Source organism: Saccostrea echinata, unplaced genomic scaffold (genome assembly GCF_033153115.1).
Source record: "Saccostrea echinata isolate AGI-Se365-2 ecotype Australia unplaced genomic scaffold, CSIRO_AGI_Sech_v1 ptg000030l, whole genome shotgun sequence".
Classification (NCBI taxonomy): Eukaryota; Metazoa; Mollusca; class Bivalvia; order Ostreida; family Ostreidae; genus Saccostrea; species Saccostrea echinata.
The window spans coordinates 16780086-16797712 of record NW_026889779.1 but is presented as its reverse complement, the minus strand read 5'-3'; the positions used below and the strand labels follow the sequence as shown (position 1 = coordinate 16797712).

The following is a 17627-nucleotide window of genomic DNA, read 5'->3' as shown; positions in this document are numbered from 1 at the left end:
TCACCAATTGAATAGGTATTACCTATTCGAGTAGGTGATATCACTTAATGGCAGTAAATACCAAAACGACACCTCATGGTAAATACCAGGTATGAAACATGACGTCGAAGGTGTATGTGATGTAGCACGGACGCCTCTGGTGACAATATTCGTAGTATCCAGAGGCGTTTGTATAAAAAAAAATGAGCAAGGTAGTTTCTGGATTTTTAAACGTTGTTTCAAACCGCATACTTGCATCATACATTCAAAAAGAATGAAATCAAATGGGTTTTTCCCGAATGTCCAGGAATTTAAAAAAAAAAATCAGTTTGTATTTACATTGTCCGTATAGAATGTATTCTATGAGAGATAACTGTTACAAGTTGAATTAGTTGTATTAAATATTCTCAGAAACCGAAAACCTCTGAAAAAGCCCGTGGGAACCCGGATGGGCACAGAAGAGGGGAAGACGTGCCCCCAACAATTTTGCCATGCAACATATACTATAAATTAGAAAACAAAAGTAACTTTCATTTGTGTTAGCAGCTCTCAATAATAACTTTTGATGATCTTTGTTGTTGTTGTTGTCATAAAATTCAATTCTGTATTCAGGTGTCCTCAAACAGAAATTGCTTTCTACGGGTCTGGCTGTTATTAGATTTGTTAAAGATGTTAGAGATGTTAAATGTTAACGCACATCGCACGACGGCGGACGAAAACAGATAGTAATAGGTCACCTGAGTGGCTCAGGTGACCTAAAAAAATACACTATCTATAATTAATCAATTACTTATTCCTTTTAAAAAAATTCCTAAAAAATACATTATCCATAATTAATCAATTATTTATTCCTTAGATATTGTACAAAGGACATTTACTCTATGTTTCTTTGTTCATGCATTTTCTTAATAATACATATATTGTTAAATGGTTTCCATGATACAGAAAATCTAGTTGAAACTTTCAATGTTAAGATTATGCCATCTCATGTACACGTACCAATATGTTGGTTTGGGTGAATAAACTGAACTTGCGTGGAACTTGAACCAGTTTTTCTACGATTTTAATAATGTCTGATTACCAAAAATGTGCATTTCTTTTTCAGCTGACATATACCTCTGCTTATTCATGTCTGATATCTTAAAAAAAGGTGGCGACCTATACATTTTCTGTGATTATTAATGTTATTATTATATATTAAACTTATATTAAGTGGAAACTAATGCAGTTTTTCTACTTTGAAAGTGTAAGGGTGGGGGCACCTTAAATGGCTTATACGGGGTTGTCCGGTAAAAATCGTGGACAAAGCGTTTTTATTTTTTTTTTTAAAAAAAATAAAAATAATGGGCGCTCTCGAGAAAGCTGAAATTTTCATTTGTTATTAGATTTTCTTTAGATAAATCATACGTCTATGTACTCATTTTAATGAACACATGCAGAAGTTTGATAAAAAAAAATCTTTAATGGTATCCTAATATTAGGGCGGACAATAAAGAACACACAAAACAATATATGAATAGTCAACACATCATCCTAAAACCATATCCCTTTAGCAAACTATAATAGAGACTTGATCCTATATCGTAGAAAGCTAGCATCATTTTTGCAGCCCTTGGGCTTAAAAATTTAATCATGATCAAGGTAAGAAATCCTTATAACTATAGCTAACGGTCTAGATTTAGGGTGGACTCAATAAATGCTAATCAGTGCTATCCTCTATGGGTTGTATAAGGCAATTTATGTCAACAGCTTTGACAAATATCACAGGTTTAAAATAATAATTAATAAATTCTTACTCTACGTAGCTATCAAAAAGACAATATAAAAATATAATTATCTCCCTTTTGAATTTCTTGTTAGATTCAAAATACAAAATAACCCCCAACTTTCCCTTTCTACGAAAGCCGGATAGGCTCATTTTTGACAAGATAAAAAAATAATTAACTCGTTATAACGGAATAGTTATCTTGTTATAACGAGTTAGTATCTCGTTATAACGAGTTAGTTATCTCGTTATAACGAGTTAGTTATCTCGTTATAACGAGTTAATATCTCGTTATAACGAGTTAGTTATCTCGTTATAACGAGTTAGTATCTCGTTATAACGAGTTAGTATCTCGTTATAACGAGATAATTATCTCGTTATAACGAGTTAGTATCTCGTTATAACGAGTTAGTTATCTCGTTATAACGAGTTAGTATCTCGTTATAACGAGTTAGTTATCTCGTTATAACGAGTTAGTTATCTCGTTATAACGAGATAATTATCTCGTTATAACGAGATAATTATCTCGTTATAACGAGTAAGTTATGTCGTTATAACGAGACAGTTTTCTTGTTATTTTGAGACTTAATAGCAATATAGGAATAAAAATGGCTGCAGTTTTAAATGCCATTGAATTTTTAGCAAGTAATTATCAGTCAAATTTAACTTGAACAATTGATAAATGGTTGAAAATTTAATTTGCTCTGGGGTTGACTTATGATTAAATCTTGAACTATTTCGCTGTCAATAATCATAGCAACTCTAAGGCGAACACATTTACACATTTTCGTGAACTCCTCCTCAAATTGTTGCATTAGGACGCGATGTTTTTCTTAAAATAATATTGCCAAACATACTTGCTTCAAACTTTGGCAATTTATTTATGACAATTATTTCTGATGAATGACACTATTTCGATATGTTTTGGACGACTTATACACTTTCATATATCAATTTCTATACCGCTAAAATAAAATATCAGAGACAATATAAGTGCAACATATCGTTTATGCAACATATAATATATAGATTACAGTGTTATACATATGTTACTTCTGAGATTCAGAAATGTTTTGAAGACGGGGGATGGTGAGACATCAGCAGTTAGATCATAGGCGTAGTAATAGAGGGGCTAATGTCCACACCACCACTTTTGAAAAGGGGGCGGTCAAGAGTATCTTTGTGCCCCTTCCTCCATATTTTTATTACCTGAGTAAATATCTCCCGAAAATAATGGCGAATACTCGTAGTTGGAATATCAAATCTATTTTTTTTTTCTTTTTACTTGTCAAATATTTCACTTGGTTTAACCCCCCCCCCCCCCCCCCATTGAACTTTGTGACTTAGCTTATGCATATTGTCCACGATAATGAGGAATGGTGAAGCAAAAATGATATTACATCCTTTTAAGTAATAAGACGTTAAATCTGATCTGCTGATATTGACATTTTATTTAATATTCTGTCATGATTCACTGTTTATATTTTTTGCGCGGGGGGGGGGGGGGGGGGGTCCAAGTTGTGGAGATTCACGGAGACCTATTTGAGATTCACGTCTATTTGGCGGATCCTATATGTTTACCACATAGTGTCAGAACGTCAAACCAGAGTTTACAAAATAAAAAAAAAGTTTACAGAGTTTACAAAGCCAGTTCACTTTTATAATCTTTTTACTTAGGATTGATCAACGAATAGGCCTAATATTACATATGTACATTTATATTATTAATACAACATTGAAGCAATGTCGTTAATTATTTTCCTCATCACAATATTTATTATGTATTCTTTACAAGCATATAATTTTTATTTCAAAAAGAGATTGATGATTTTTTTTTGGGGGGGGGGTAATAAATAGAGGATATTCAATGTTTTATAGTTGATATGGAATTTATTTCACGAGTGGGACAGGAATTTTTTTTTATATTTTCATGAGTGCGAAGCACGAGTGAAAATATCAAAAATCCTGTCTCAACATACAATACACATTTCTTGGCAAAATTTATGCTTGAAATACACCTTAAGTAATGCTTATCATATTGTAAACTTTAAATATTAAACTTTCATTCTATACCCAAAAAGGATCACATGTCAACTGTTTTTACTAATGCTGACCTTCACCTTTTATCGTGGCTTCCGTAGAATAAAGAGCTCCAAAAGTTTTTTTAATTCTACCACATTGATAATAACGCAAAAATTACATATTGTAATTTAAGATTCCATGCCAAATTGGTAAATTAAAATGTTTCTTTCTTTTAATAAACAGAAGAAATATATAAATTATTAAGTGATAAGTACAGTATTAGTTCTTGATATTCATCATATTTATTATTGAGGGGAAGGAGGGATTGATGATAAAAACAACGTGAATTTAGTTTTTTGTCAGACATTGAATTTTGATCTTGCCCCTTTAAGACGATAAAATTGAACTGGTATTCCTTGTTAACAGGCAAGGAATTATCAAAATATGATCGTTAAAGCCTAACAAATGGTTTCATATCCACATGATTTATTCGGAATATTTAAAATAATGGGATTATTTCTATGCATTTTGTATTGCGACAAATATTATTATATTTGAAGATGACACTAATTCTATTTTGCACTTTTAAGGTATAACACAACATGAGGCGGTCACAAGTTTCCGTATATTTGTCTTCGGTCTTTCCAATAAACAATACTAATCAAAGGCATAACACAAAAAACTAGTATGCTGTTCCATAAAATCTTTATCACGCACACTTCAAACAAATTTGATCGACTTGCTTCTGTATATTTCCTATAAATAATGGTCTATTCTTTACTTAGATATATCAATTCTAGATCAATTTTTATCTCGTTATAACGAGATAATTATCTCGTTATAACGAGATAACTAACTCGTTATAACGAGATAATTATCTCGTTATAACGAGATACCTAACTCGTTATAACGAGATACTAACTCGTTATAACGAGATAACTAACTCGTTATAACGAGATAACTAACTCGTTATAACGAGATAACTTACTCGTTATAACGAGATAACTAACTCGTTTTAACGAGATATTAACTTGTTATAACGAGATACTAACTCGTTATTACGAGATAATTATCTCGTTATAACGAGTTAATTTTTTTTTGTCTTGTCAAAAATGAGCCTATCCGGCTTTCGTACCTTTCTGTACACCACAAAGTTTTATATTTCGTGGATTGTTTTGCAATTTGAATCTCACATAAAATTGAAATGTTTTAAAGAAAAATATAGTCGGGATCGAAATCCAATTGGCGCGCATGTTCCCGGTGCGCATGCGTAATATGTCCTTTTGCATGAACTCCTGAAAACATGGCGACTCCGGCCAAAGTGAGCAAGCCAGAGGGGAAAAACAATCATGATAACGCGGACGAACAAGCTGGTGAGAGAATAATGAGTATGGAAGTCATGTAATGTTGTATTGAATGTGCAATGGTAGCGATTTACGTAACTGTTTACTTAAATTCATTGCCATACCATAATACATCATTCCGATTGTAAGCCATGTGCGACTTCTCTTTTGTTGAATTAAGTTGAATCACTAGCCTGGGTTTTGGGCTTTAGCATTTTGTATGAAATTGAAACAACGTGTATAACTTTATTTACTGTTATAGTTGATTAAGTTTTAGACAAATATTTTAGAAGATATGCGTTGTATTGTGAATTACGCTATCTTTGGCTCCAAAATTTCATGTTATTGTGTGACGTCATTTATATTCACTTCCGGTTTAAACCGGCCTGCGTATGTATTTTGATCAGGTGGCACAATCTCTTGATAAGCTAGATGTATCTTGAATACAACATATACTTACATTATAAATTAAAATAACAAAAGAAGCAGGTTTTTATTCATTACAAAAAGTGACCATTCGCAAGTATGTGATGAGGCATTTTTACCATAGCAATTAAAATATTACACAAAAGTCACAAGTAAAACATTGCTGCATTTGAACATTCCATTGTTTGGTAACAGTGCACTTTTTATTGTAAACATTAGCTTAACATTGTGTCAAGTTTGGAGAAGTGGACAGGCTTTTGCTTAGTGAAAGCCTGTCCACTTCTCTAAAGAGTAAAGAGAATAAATGATTACCTTTTTGATTATCTTGTTATCCAGAATTTGCCCTCAAATATATATAATTTCAATTGATGAGTAACTGGTTTATATAGCCATAAACTTTCAGAAAAGTGAACTTAAATTGCACATGCCCTGAACGAGTCACAATTTGAAAAGTGATTTTTTTTTTTTTTATGCATTGTATTTTGACAGTATTCAGCAATTTTTTTTTATCCATTGGGAATGGGTCCGATACCAATTCAATTTGGAAAAATAGTCTCAAACAAATGGGAATTTTCTGTCATGTCTACAAAATGAAATTTTGTGTTTATTCTAACCTCATTATCTTTAAATCCACGCATTAAAGAATAATCATCAGGTATTTATTTTTTATCATATTCCCTTGTTCTCGTGTTGTCCAGGGCTGGAAATAATTGAGGGCCCACTGGTCTGGGGCCAGTGAATTTTAAATCTGGGCTAGTGCATTGTAGAGGGCATGTGCCCTTTGTGCCAGTGTTTTTTTTTATGCATAACTAGATTCATTCATGGTGGGGCTAGTTAACTTGACAGGGTTATGCATCCAAGTTTTGTCATTTCATATTGTTAAGTTGTATACTATTAAGTAAAACAATATAAACAAACTATTACTATTATTATTATGGTTTTGGGTCGTCTTTTTTAAAATCTGCTGGCCCAGAGAAAAGGTGAAAGTACTGAGTTGACCAGTAAAAGTTTAAGGTGATAGCCCAAGTGACCAGTGAAAAAAAAAAAATTCTAGCCCTGGTTGTCATGCTTTCAAGTTCTCAAATATGTAAGACACTAGCATGACTATGCTGTCTACAATGTGTCCGGCTATATTACCACTGATCTCTACTTTCAATTTAAGAGAGAGTAAAAGATTTCGTTAACTCGTACAATGTTTCATATGAAAAGAATTACAATGTCATCATAGTCTGTTCCTCAGCAGTTAAATTGATAATTTTGAGTCTCAGAATTGGGAAAATTAACATTTTTTGGCATTGGAAATGGTACTCTTTATCGGTACTAGTTATATAAGGGGGGGGGGGACACTGAGTATTCTAACATCTCTTCGATTAGATTGTTTTGTATTTAGTATGTATATATATATTATTGTATTAAAGTATGATGTTCTTTGAAAACCTGTCTTTAATGTTTTTATTTGGTTTGGAAAAAATCTTTTCACAGACAAAGAGCAACAGGAGGCCATTGAACAGATAGATGAAGTTCAGAATGAAATAGACAGACTGAATGAACAGGCCAGTGAAGAAATTCTCAAAGTTGAACAAAAGTACAATAAGCTACGACAACCTTACTACTCCAAAAGATCAGATCTAATAGCAAAAATACCCAACTTTTGGGTAACCTCTGTATCCTTTACAAAAATTGCAAGACCCCACACACCATTGAATTAATAACTGTTTTGTAAATACAGAGAGAACTTGTTTTAAACATTTATTCTTTGATATTGATATAACAGTGAAGTGATGTATACTGTATGCAGGAAAATTTCATCCCCATTTTATTTTCATCCTTGTTACAAGTTGGCGAATTCAAAGAAGACATCATAATCTCTTAAGCAATATTGTGCATGGACGATTTTAAAATCGGGGCAAAATTGTTTGGAATTGTGAAAGGACAGAACTAACCCTGTATACAGTAGTAAATTGTTGATTGTCAAGGTATTTTAGATTAGGTAATTTCTGTATTTGTTTATAATGTCAGACTTCATATTTTGCAATTTGTGAAAGACTTTGTATTTAATACAACTTTGAAATTGACTGACTTTAACTAATACACTAGTTTGTAAACCATCCACAAATATCTGCACTATTAAATGAAGAGGACGAAGAAGCCTTACAGTTTCTCACAAAAGTTGAAGTTCAGGAGTTTGAGGATATAAAATCTGGTTACAAAATAAACTTTGTGAGTATAATGTTTGAATGGATTTTGGTGATTTCAGGGCATTTTTTCATATTGGGAAGTTTGCCATCATTTGATTAGGAGATTAATTTGCAAATCACAAATTGAAATTGCACCAACAGAATTCTTACTACTGAAATTTTTTACTATAAAAAGTAATACATCATTAACAATAATAAAATAAAAATAAATTTGGACTTGCTGAAATATTAACCTGTGAAATATTGGTAATTTTCCATTGAAAAAAAGATTTTAAAGAAAGGAAGTTTCCTCAGAAAGATATATTACAGTATTGCAATACATGGCATATTATGCAAATAAATATTCTTTTAAATGTAAGTTTTTCTCTCTGAAATTTGAAAGGAAAACAAGACTCAGTATTTGTATTCTCTCTTTCTGTTTCAGTATTTTGATAGTAACCAATACTTTGAGAATGACGTTATATCAAAAGAATTTCACTTGAATGAAACAGGAGAACCATCATCAAAGTCAACGCCCATTAAATGGAAAAGTGGAAAGGTAGGTTCTGTAACAATCCAGGTTACATTGACCTTATTTTTGTACAGAGTACCCTTTTAATTGAGAATTTTAAATTGAAAGAAAAAATGACAAAATGGGGAAATACTGATGACATGCAATGCTTCATTTTAAAGTGAAAATTTGTTAATTGTAGGCCAAAAGTAGTGATTATAAACCTTTTCTTTGTTAACATGACAATGGTCATTCTATTAACACTAGTATTAAAGTTTTAATGTATGGAAGTATTACTATCTATCCCCAACCCTGAAGTGGGATATTTTGCCACATTTGCATTGCTCTTGTTTTAAAACTTACGTTTCTCTGGATGCAATTTTAATTCCTCAATTAATAGGACCTCACAAAGAAATCAAGTACCCCAAGTAAAGGAGGGCGGAAACGAAATGTGGAAGAACAAGAATCCTTTTTCTGTTGGTTCACAGACCATGGAGATGCTGGAGCTGATGAGTTAGGGGAAGTCATCAAAGATGACATCTGGCCAAACCCACTGCAGTACTATTTGGTAAATTTGACTTAAAAAATCTTAAAAGATTGTCTAATAAAAGATTTTTTTACCAAGTGACTTAAGATTAATTTTTATGCAACTAATGGGATATATATAGATACACTATAGAAAATAGAAACACTGAAAATTGTAGTATGAAAGGATAATGATCAGCCATTTTTAGCAATTTTTGAGTAGTTCTTTCTTTTTAATTTTTAGGCATCAGAAATAGAGGAGGATGGAGGAGGTAGGTCGTTGGGGTGTATGATATTTAAAAAAAAAAATTTTTTTTGGTTAAAATGTGGAAAGCCTACTTGCTTTGCTAATGTAAATACAATTCTGAAATATTCAAGTATTTTTTATGAAAGTCAGTGAGTCAGATGAATCAACAATAATTTATTCAGTTGTATTAAGAATTTTTTTGTTTTTGTTTTTTTTTTTTGTTTGTTTTTTTAATTTCCTAATAATTTTGTGAAATGTAATCTTCAGATGAAATGGATGAGGAGGGCATGATGGATGAAGAAGATGAGGAAGACTATGAAGGTGAAGAGGAGGTAATTATGGAAACATTTAATACATTATAGAGGAAAGCATGTTTGTAATACAGTTCAAATGCACATTTGATATTTTGACATACAGTACGCTGATGTTTGCATTTTTCAAAAGATGAGAATGGCATTTATAAGCCTTAAGAATTTATTAAATATAATTTCAAAAAAAATATTAAGAAACAAAACAATATACATACATGTATGTTTATTTACAGGAAGGTGAAGGAGAGGAAGATGGTGAAGATGAGGGGGATGATGGGGAAGAGGAAGGGTGAACTGCCATGGAAACCATAATTCATTGTTATCATTCTTTTTTACCATGAGACAGTTGTTGACATTTCATTCTCACAGATTCTCATGATTTTTCATTGTGCATTGTTAAAGTAGAAAATAGATGTCTTGGGTGTGTCATAACATTACAAGCCTGTTTGTTTACGGTGCAAAATCTTTACTGATACAAATGTTTTAAGTTCTCTAAGGAATTTCTGTGTTGTGAATACTATTACTGAAGACTTTTTTTTTTAATTAAGGGAACATAAACTTTAAAAAAGTAAGGACAATTTTTTGTAATTTTTAAACAAGGAAATTGGTATTGAGAAATTTAATATTAAATGATATTTAAGACTTTGTTTGGACCATTCTTTGAATTTTCTGAATTGAAAGTTGATTGTATATGTCTCAATTATTCCCACTTGGAACATTTTTCCATTGTGTGGATGTTGACCAAGGCATGTCAGGATCAAACATTTTGTGCTGTCACATCATGTCTTTTTCTGTTCAGATATCAGGAACTTGCAAAATAAAATTTGCATGTATTTTTATTCCGAGTTTATCTCAAATGTCATGGAAAAGAGAGGGTGCTCTATAACTTGCGTGTAACTGATGTCAGGCTGTACATATATCTGTATATTTTTATGTGTGTGATGCACAAAAGAGAAAAAAAAGGATCATAAGTATTGAGAAATATAGACACTAAAAAAAATGTGCTGGTAACGAAGTAGTATTTTAAAATCAACTGAGAAAAATTTTGAAGCCCAGATTGAAATCTCAGTTTCTAAAGGGATTGCTATGGACAACTGAGTACCTGGATAGCTGATCTATAGAAACAGGTAGGGCTGTCATGGTTCCAAAATTTTTCGGGTCAAGTTGGTTCTGTAAATTTTGGTTTTCCTTCCAGTTCAGTTATTCACACCTCCTAACCTTATTTGCATAAATCGGAACTTTTCGGAGATAAACGTCATAAAATATGAACAAAATCCGTAAACGTCCGAACAGATTTCCTTGCGAGAACTCTCGAGAATTAGATGAGACCAAAACGCGAGAGGTGAAAATCGAGAGAAATATTCAACTTGAAAAAAGAGGTAAAACTTTATGTTTTCTCGATTTACAAGGTTTTTAAATTGCATAAAGTTGAAAAACAAACGTTTCTTTACATGAAAAGTGAAAGTATGTATGAAGTTTCTCATTCTGTCACGTGCTATTGTACATGAAAGTGTCAAAATTGCACCTCTCGATTTTGTAAACATTTTTCCACGTGCAAGGGAGTAGTTGTGTCGGTAAAGATGAACACACATACACTGGTTTAGGAAACAAAAGCACTCTTAAGTAGAAGTCGATTTATTTTTTCGATTACATGTACATGTAGCACAAAATGGTTAAATATTTAAGGGCAAGTTTGTAAAATGCCGTAAAAGCATGTTTTGAATTAAAGAGAAAATGTAGGTGTGGTATAGTCCGTTCCTGAACAAGCTATGTGTATTCAGAGATTGCCCAGTGATCTGTGAGAACCTTGTGTCTTTTTTTAACATCAAGAGACTAAAATTTAATTCGATCCATATCATAGTACATGCACACAAGCTCTGCCGAATTTCCTCTACAGGTGTTTACATTTTGCACTTTTAATATTGTCAGTTATTTATACCAATTATGCTGTTTTCAATAGAACCTAATGATAAGAAAATGTTTGCTACTTCTCTTATTTATTACAGAATTTATGATGAGATGATGCCATGCAGTTCTCACATATCAGCTGCATATATCAGAATTTACAGACACAAATATTGATTTAATACACCCAAACTTCACATATGCAGTTTATGATATCCTGGAACATTTCTTGCATGTTTACCACTTTCAGCTTATGAATACAATGTACTTTAAGTTAGTTGATTTTTTTTCTTATAAAAATATTGTCCATCCAAAACTAACTAATGAAACAGTATAAGTAATACAGTAACATTGCAGGCATCAATCTGTAATATTGAAATAATTTATTTAAGACCTCTGTCAATGTAAACATAATTTACAGTGATGTTTTGCATTTTTGTTTGAGAGAATAAATAATTTACATATTGTAAATTTGTGGTATGAAAAAACCCCCACACAATTAATAATATAAAGTCATGAAGAAATAAAACAATTATTAAATTTAGAAAATCTATATTATGTAGCATAAAAATGTGACATCATTTCAGGGCTAAAAATAATTATTTTCTTTCACTGGTCACTATTGGGCTATCACCTTAAATTTTTTCCTGGTCAGCTCTGGGTACTTCAACTGTCCCACAGGGCCAGTAGATTTTAAAAAGACTGGCCCAAAACCATGAAAAAATAATAGTGATATATTTTTTGTTTATATTGTGATACTTACTAGTAGTTTAACTTAACAAATCAAGAAAAGACAGAACTTTGCCCGACAAGTTTAGTTACTAGTCCAACCATAAATGAATTTTGTTACATGTATACATAATAAACAATGACCCAATGGACACATGCCCTCACAATGTACTAGCCTAAATTAAAAATTCATTGGCCCCAGTCCAGTGGGCCATTAATTATTTCGAGCCCTTCATTGTAAATTTGTAACTTACTATAATTCAATAAGTTGGCTTTTGCAACAATCTGTGCTTTTTTTTGTATGTTTTTTTTTAATGATATGTCCATCCGCATCAGTGATGATCCCACAGAAATTCACACACAAGAAAATAATTTTATTTCATTAAAAAAAATTAAATGAGCTTTACAGATTTATCTTTTTGACATTTTAAGAATGACATGTTGATTAAATTTGAAAATGAACTTCCATGTGCATGGTGCTGTAATGCACATAAATCATAAATGAGAATTTCCTTCTGAAAAATACCAAATATAAAAATAAATAAATGTAATCAAATTATTATTTGGAATGTATGTTTCTTGCAGGATATTCTGGAGATAGTGATGACGTGAAAGTTTATTAAGATTTGCCTCTTGTGAGCATTGTAAGATAATTTTATAACATTTTATATGTAAAATTATTACATGTATTTAGTTATTATCATGCCTGATTGGAAGAAACAAAGAAAGGATATTTTAATTTTGCTCAGTTGCACCAATATCTGTTATACATGTGTATCTATGAAAAAAATCCTGTTGATAATTTGTCAGAGAGATAGAGAGAGGGAGGAATTTTGATAATTGAAAATCATGCATCCATTACTTTTTTTGCTTTGTTCAAATGATTTATTCACATTCTGTTTTTTTTTTTTCTTTCAACAGATACCTCGGTAATACAGAATGGGTCAAAAAACGCAAAAAGGTTAATCACATCATGCTGCATTGCAGTGAGTTTATATGCAGAGAAATTTACCATTAAATGAGATTTAAAAAAAAAATAGAAATAAACAGTAAAAGACGTCACTTGGCTGTATGTTTATGCAAACAATTTTTTGAACTGCAAATTATACCATTACATGGTTCAGCATATTCTGCACACTTAAAATGATTTACATATTTGTATGATTTGCAACTAGTGCAATGCAATTTGTCAGTATTGTTCATTCATGCAGTTCTGTTTGTGATCAAACTGCAAATACATGCATATATTTTATTTGCACTAATTAAGTTAAGAGGATTGTATTAATTTATTATTCATATATGTATTTCAGCTGTAACAAAACAATTTATCTGATGCAAGCATAAACCATGAGAATAAGAAAGGAGGTTCGGTCCAAAGAGAAGGTATGTTTATAAGTGGTGATGGTATGTTATTGATGTAAATAGATTATAGCAATTAAATAGAAAGAACAATTGTAATTTTGCCAGTCAGAAAAAAATGAGGCATTTTTTTTTAGCTCAACTGAGTCAAAGGCTCAAGGCATAGGGACTTGAGACAGTCTTAGCAAAATCAGGTATATAGTATAAAAGGGCTCCCCTATTATACCATAGCTATATACCCGATTTTGCTAAGATTGTCTCAAGTCCCTGTAGCTCAAGGTAGCTTTTCTGATCAAAATTTGTCTGTTGTCTATCGTTGTTGTCATTGTAAACTTTTCACATTTTCATCTTCTTCTCAAGAACCACTGGGCCAATTTCAAACAAACTTGGCACAGATTATCCTTGGGTAAAGGGAATTCAAATTTGTTCAAATGAAGGGCCACTCCCTCTTTCAAGGGGAGATAACTAAGAAATAGTGAAAATTGGCTGTATTTAAAAATCTTCTCAAGAACCGGAGGGCTAGAAAAAAAAATAAATTTAAGTGAAAGCTTCTTGACAAAATGTAGATTCAGGTTTGTTCAAATCCCCAGGGGTAGGGTGAGGCCATAATAGCCAATCAAAGTTTTACATAGAAATATATAGGAAAAATTCTTAAAAATCTTCTTCTCAAGAACAGTAAAGCATGGTTAATGATACTTATATGGAAGCATCCTTATATAGGTAGTGTAGATTTAGATTTGTTCAAATCATGAACCCTGGGGATAGGGTGGGGCCATAATAGCCAATCAAAGTTTTACATAGAAATATATAGGAAAAATTCTTAAAAATCATCTTCTCATGAACAGTAAAGCCATGATTGGTGATATTTATATGGAAGCATTCTTAGGTAGTGTAGATTCAAGTTTGTTCAAATCATGACCCCTGGGAATAAGGTGGGGTCATAATGGCCAATCAAATTTTACATAGAAAAATCTTTAAAAATCTTCTTCTCAAGAACAGCAAAGCCATGATTGGTGATTTTCATGTGGAAGCATCCTCAGGTAGTGTAGATTCAATTTTGTTCAAATCATGACCCCCAGAGGTAAGGTGGGGCCACAATGGGGGATCAAAGTTTTACATAAGAAAATAGAGGAAAAAAATCTTCTTCTCAAGAAGAGTAAAACTATGTTTAGTCATATTGACATGTAAGCATCCTCATGTAGTGAAGATTCAAATTTGTTTAAATCGTGACCCCTGGGGTAGGGAGGGGCCACAATGGGGGATCAAGTTTTACAAAGTAGTATACTGGGTAAAAAAATCTTTAAAAAATCTTTAAAAATCTTCTTCTCAAGAACAGCAAAGTTATATGCTATATGGATATTGAGGCATCCTCAAGTAGTATAAAAATTCCCCCCCCCCCCCCCCCCAAGTAAACTTTTCAATACTGAACTGATTTGTGCTTTTTCCTAGCCGATGTGCTTTGGTGAACCCATGGGCCTCTTGTTAAAATCTTAATTCTTGTCAAGAACAGACAGGTCTTGATAAGTCATTATACTCGTATTATCTTGCTAGCATCCTCTGAGATAGTGCAGAGCAGATTCAGATTTGTTCGAACCATATTCCCTGTGGGTAGTGTAGGGCTACAGTGGGGGATCAAAGTTTTATTTTGAAATATTTAGGGTAAAAGCCTTTTAAAAGTCAGGCCTACCATAAATCATATTATTATGCATGAATAAATTCATCTTAGTAAAGAATCCCATAATCTAGGGTTAAGGATGGGCCATAATTAGGGGTAAAATATTTATCTGGAAATAGTTAAGGAGGGGGGATCTTATGTAAATATTGAAAAATCCTTTTTGTTCATTTCATGGATCTTAGGCGAAGAGGGGGCTAAAATAAGTTTTCATAATTTTATTTCCAATTTTAAGGAGACTTAAGTTTGTTTTTTATCTTTCTGTCTTTCAATTAATCTTTAAACATCAAACTAGTTGCAACTTAAAATAGCTGGTTATAAATAATCAACAGAGTTCACAAACTGTATGTGGTTAAAATATCTACAAATATCAGAGAAAGGAAAACAATATTTTGGGGCATAGAAAAGGGGCTTAACTCTTATCATTACAACACATGTGAAAATTGTGTGTTGTTGAGAAACATTTGAAGTGCCGTCTAATTATGTACAGCTAAACTTCAGTATCTTAAAATCAAACAATGTCGACTACCTGGGGTATGTTGACATTCATCAGTATTACCTAGATAAATGATTTGCTAACACTTGGAAATGCATATGATTTATTTATATTTAATTGGTTCATTTTGTACAAATATTTTTCTCATGCATATTGTTGATGAACATTATTATACCTCTACTGATTTTTTCCCTATATAACATTAGATCATTAGATGTGATTATTTCCCTAGAAATCGTTAAGAATGGACTAATTCCTGTGTGTTAGTCAAGTGAGCTAATCTCTGCTTCGAAAGCTAATTCCCGGCTATCTGTAATCCTCTAGGTTTTACTTTAACATTGGTATGATATGTGAATGGACTAATCCTCATGTGTTAGTTCAGTGAGCTAATCCCTGCTTTGAAATCATGCTATCTGAATCCTCTAAATTTTACGTTTTTATCGGTATAATAAAACAGTTAAAAGTATATCATTGAGGGAGTTAGCAAAATTCCAGTTCCCCTCGACCAGGACTATTTCCCTCGGCTTCGCCTTGGGAAGTAGTCCTGGCCTTGGGGAACTAGAATCTTGCTAACTCCCTCAATGATATACTTTAACTGTATAATAATGAATTGATTTTGCATCCATATATGGCATATACTACTATTCCAATAACAGCATGTCACTTTGTTTGATAAAGCATGCAGTTTCACATGTTGATCACCATATTTTTCATTGATTGGACATTTAATTTCAATAATAAGAAATACTATTTTGCACATGAACAGAGAAGCCAACAATGGTTTTGACTGACCATGTGTTGTTGCTTATTACAAATGCTGTCATTGTAAACAATCATTCGGTGCGACTGCTCAGTATTATCAGTGTACTGCTGGATTCTCTATTTCATATGCAAAGTAGTATTCATTTCATTGAAATTTAACATCTAGTCAATGAGAAATATGGTGCTCAACATGTGAAATTTAAGCATACTTGATCTAACAAAGGGGCACACTGTTATTGATATGATAGTATGATTTTTTTATATACTCAGTTTAGGGTTCAACTTTGGTATCTCAAACACTGAGTGATATCTTGATCACTATGGAGATGTCAAAGTCATTTTGAAGTCCCTTGAACCACATTTTTCTTCTTTGTATCTTACCCTCAAGCTCTCAACCCCTTGAATATCTCAAGATAATAAGGTTTAACTGTATTATATTGATTCAAATTAATGGATGATGCATTATAAATAAAGCAATTTATATATTATTGCATTTATATTTTCCAGGCAATGTAACAAATGATTGCTGAATTCCTGAGGATTGGGATGAATCTTTTCTATTCTTAATAACTGTCCAAACATCATTTGAGGATCCCTTCCTAAGAAAAGAAGAATTTGCCTATTCAGAGAGTCCATAGTTTACAAAATATTATGTAACATTAAACTAGTGTCTTCATATTTTATTTAATTATAAAACAGTAGTAGAATATGTTTGGGAAAAAGAAGGGGACTATAACTAGCTCTCACTGGTACTGCATGTCTAATATACATGTGTACATGTATTAGGTATTTTAATTACACATGTATTTTAAAACAGATTATCGGGAAAAGAAAGAAACACAATGTTAGTCTTTCAGTGGCTTTTATTTAGATTTATTATTTTAAAAAATGGAACTTGAATCTGTTTAAATAGGGAGGAAAAAAACTAGAATTCAGTAGGTACATGTACATGTATTTAGTTTTGTTTATTATAAGTTGTTTAAAATTTAGGGAGCTTGTGAAGGATATCTAAATATTATTTAAAAATTTATTCTTCATAGATACACAATTTAATTTTTATTATAACATATGCTCTGTAATTTACAACTTCTTTTGTTGTACAACATTCCATTGTCTGTCTACCTGTAGGAGTTCATTTCTTGTAAATAAAAATGAATACGTGATGTTTGTTCACATTGCCATATTTTTATATACGAGTCCTGAGTTATAAATTTTGTACATACCTGTATGTACATTTTTTGTTAAATAATTTAACTTTAACCAAATATTAACTGAATGTAATTTTGTAGGTAGATACCTTCCAGAAATATTTATTAATAATCTACCAGGTACACATGAAAAAATCAAATGCTGTATACTTGAAAATCAGGATATTTATTAAATGGAAATCAAGCTGCA

General features: G+C 31.8%; 3 protein-coding genes across 3 annotated transcripts in view; 2 read left to right on the top strand and 1 right to left on the bottom strand.

Annotated features, from left to right (window-relative positions):
- Positions 1-17627, bottom strand: part of LOC133197424 (geranylgeranyl transferase type-2 subunit beta-like) — a 163952-nt gene that overhangs the window by 58473 nt on the left and 87852 nt on the right. The gene's annotated exons all lie outside the window — the stretch shown is intronic.
- LOC133197425 (protein SET-like) lies at positions 4998-10145 on the top strand. Its single transcript, XM_061333450.1, has 8 exons — positions 4998-5139; positions 7018-7199; positions 7633-7755; positions 8158-8271; positions 8624-8791; positions 8993-9020; positions 9263-9327; positions 9540-10145. Exons 1-8 carry the CDS (start codon positions 5070-5072, stop codon positions 9597-9599), a joined length of 810 nt encoding a protein of 269 aa, XP_061189434.1. The 5' UTR covers positions 4998-5069; the 3' UTR covers positions 9600-10145.
- Positions 7308-17627, top strand: part of LOC133197422 (ribonuclease 3-like) — a 141340-nt gene continuing 131020 nt past the window's right edge. The window contains exon 1 of the mRNA XM_061333448.1: positions 7308-7318. The gene's annotated coding sequence lies outside the window, so the exon portion shown is untranslated. The remainder of the gene's footprint in view (positions 7319-17627) is intronic.

Excerpts from the sequence above, each read along its gene's own strand:
- LOC133197425 (XM_061333450.1), top strand. The coding sequence starts at position 5,070 with ATGGCGACTCCGGCCAAAGTGAGCAAGCCAGAGGGGAAAAACAATCAT. Across the intron at positions 7,200-7,632 it reads CCAACTTTTGGGTAACCTCT|TTTGTAAACCATCCACAAAT; the intron begins GTATCCTTTACA and ends CTAATACACTAG. Across the intron at positions 9,328-9,539 it reads ACTATGAAGGTGAAGAGGAG|GAAGGTGAAGGAGAGGAAGA; the intron begins GTAATTATGGAA and ends GTTTATTTACAG.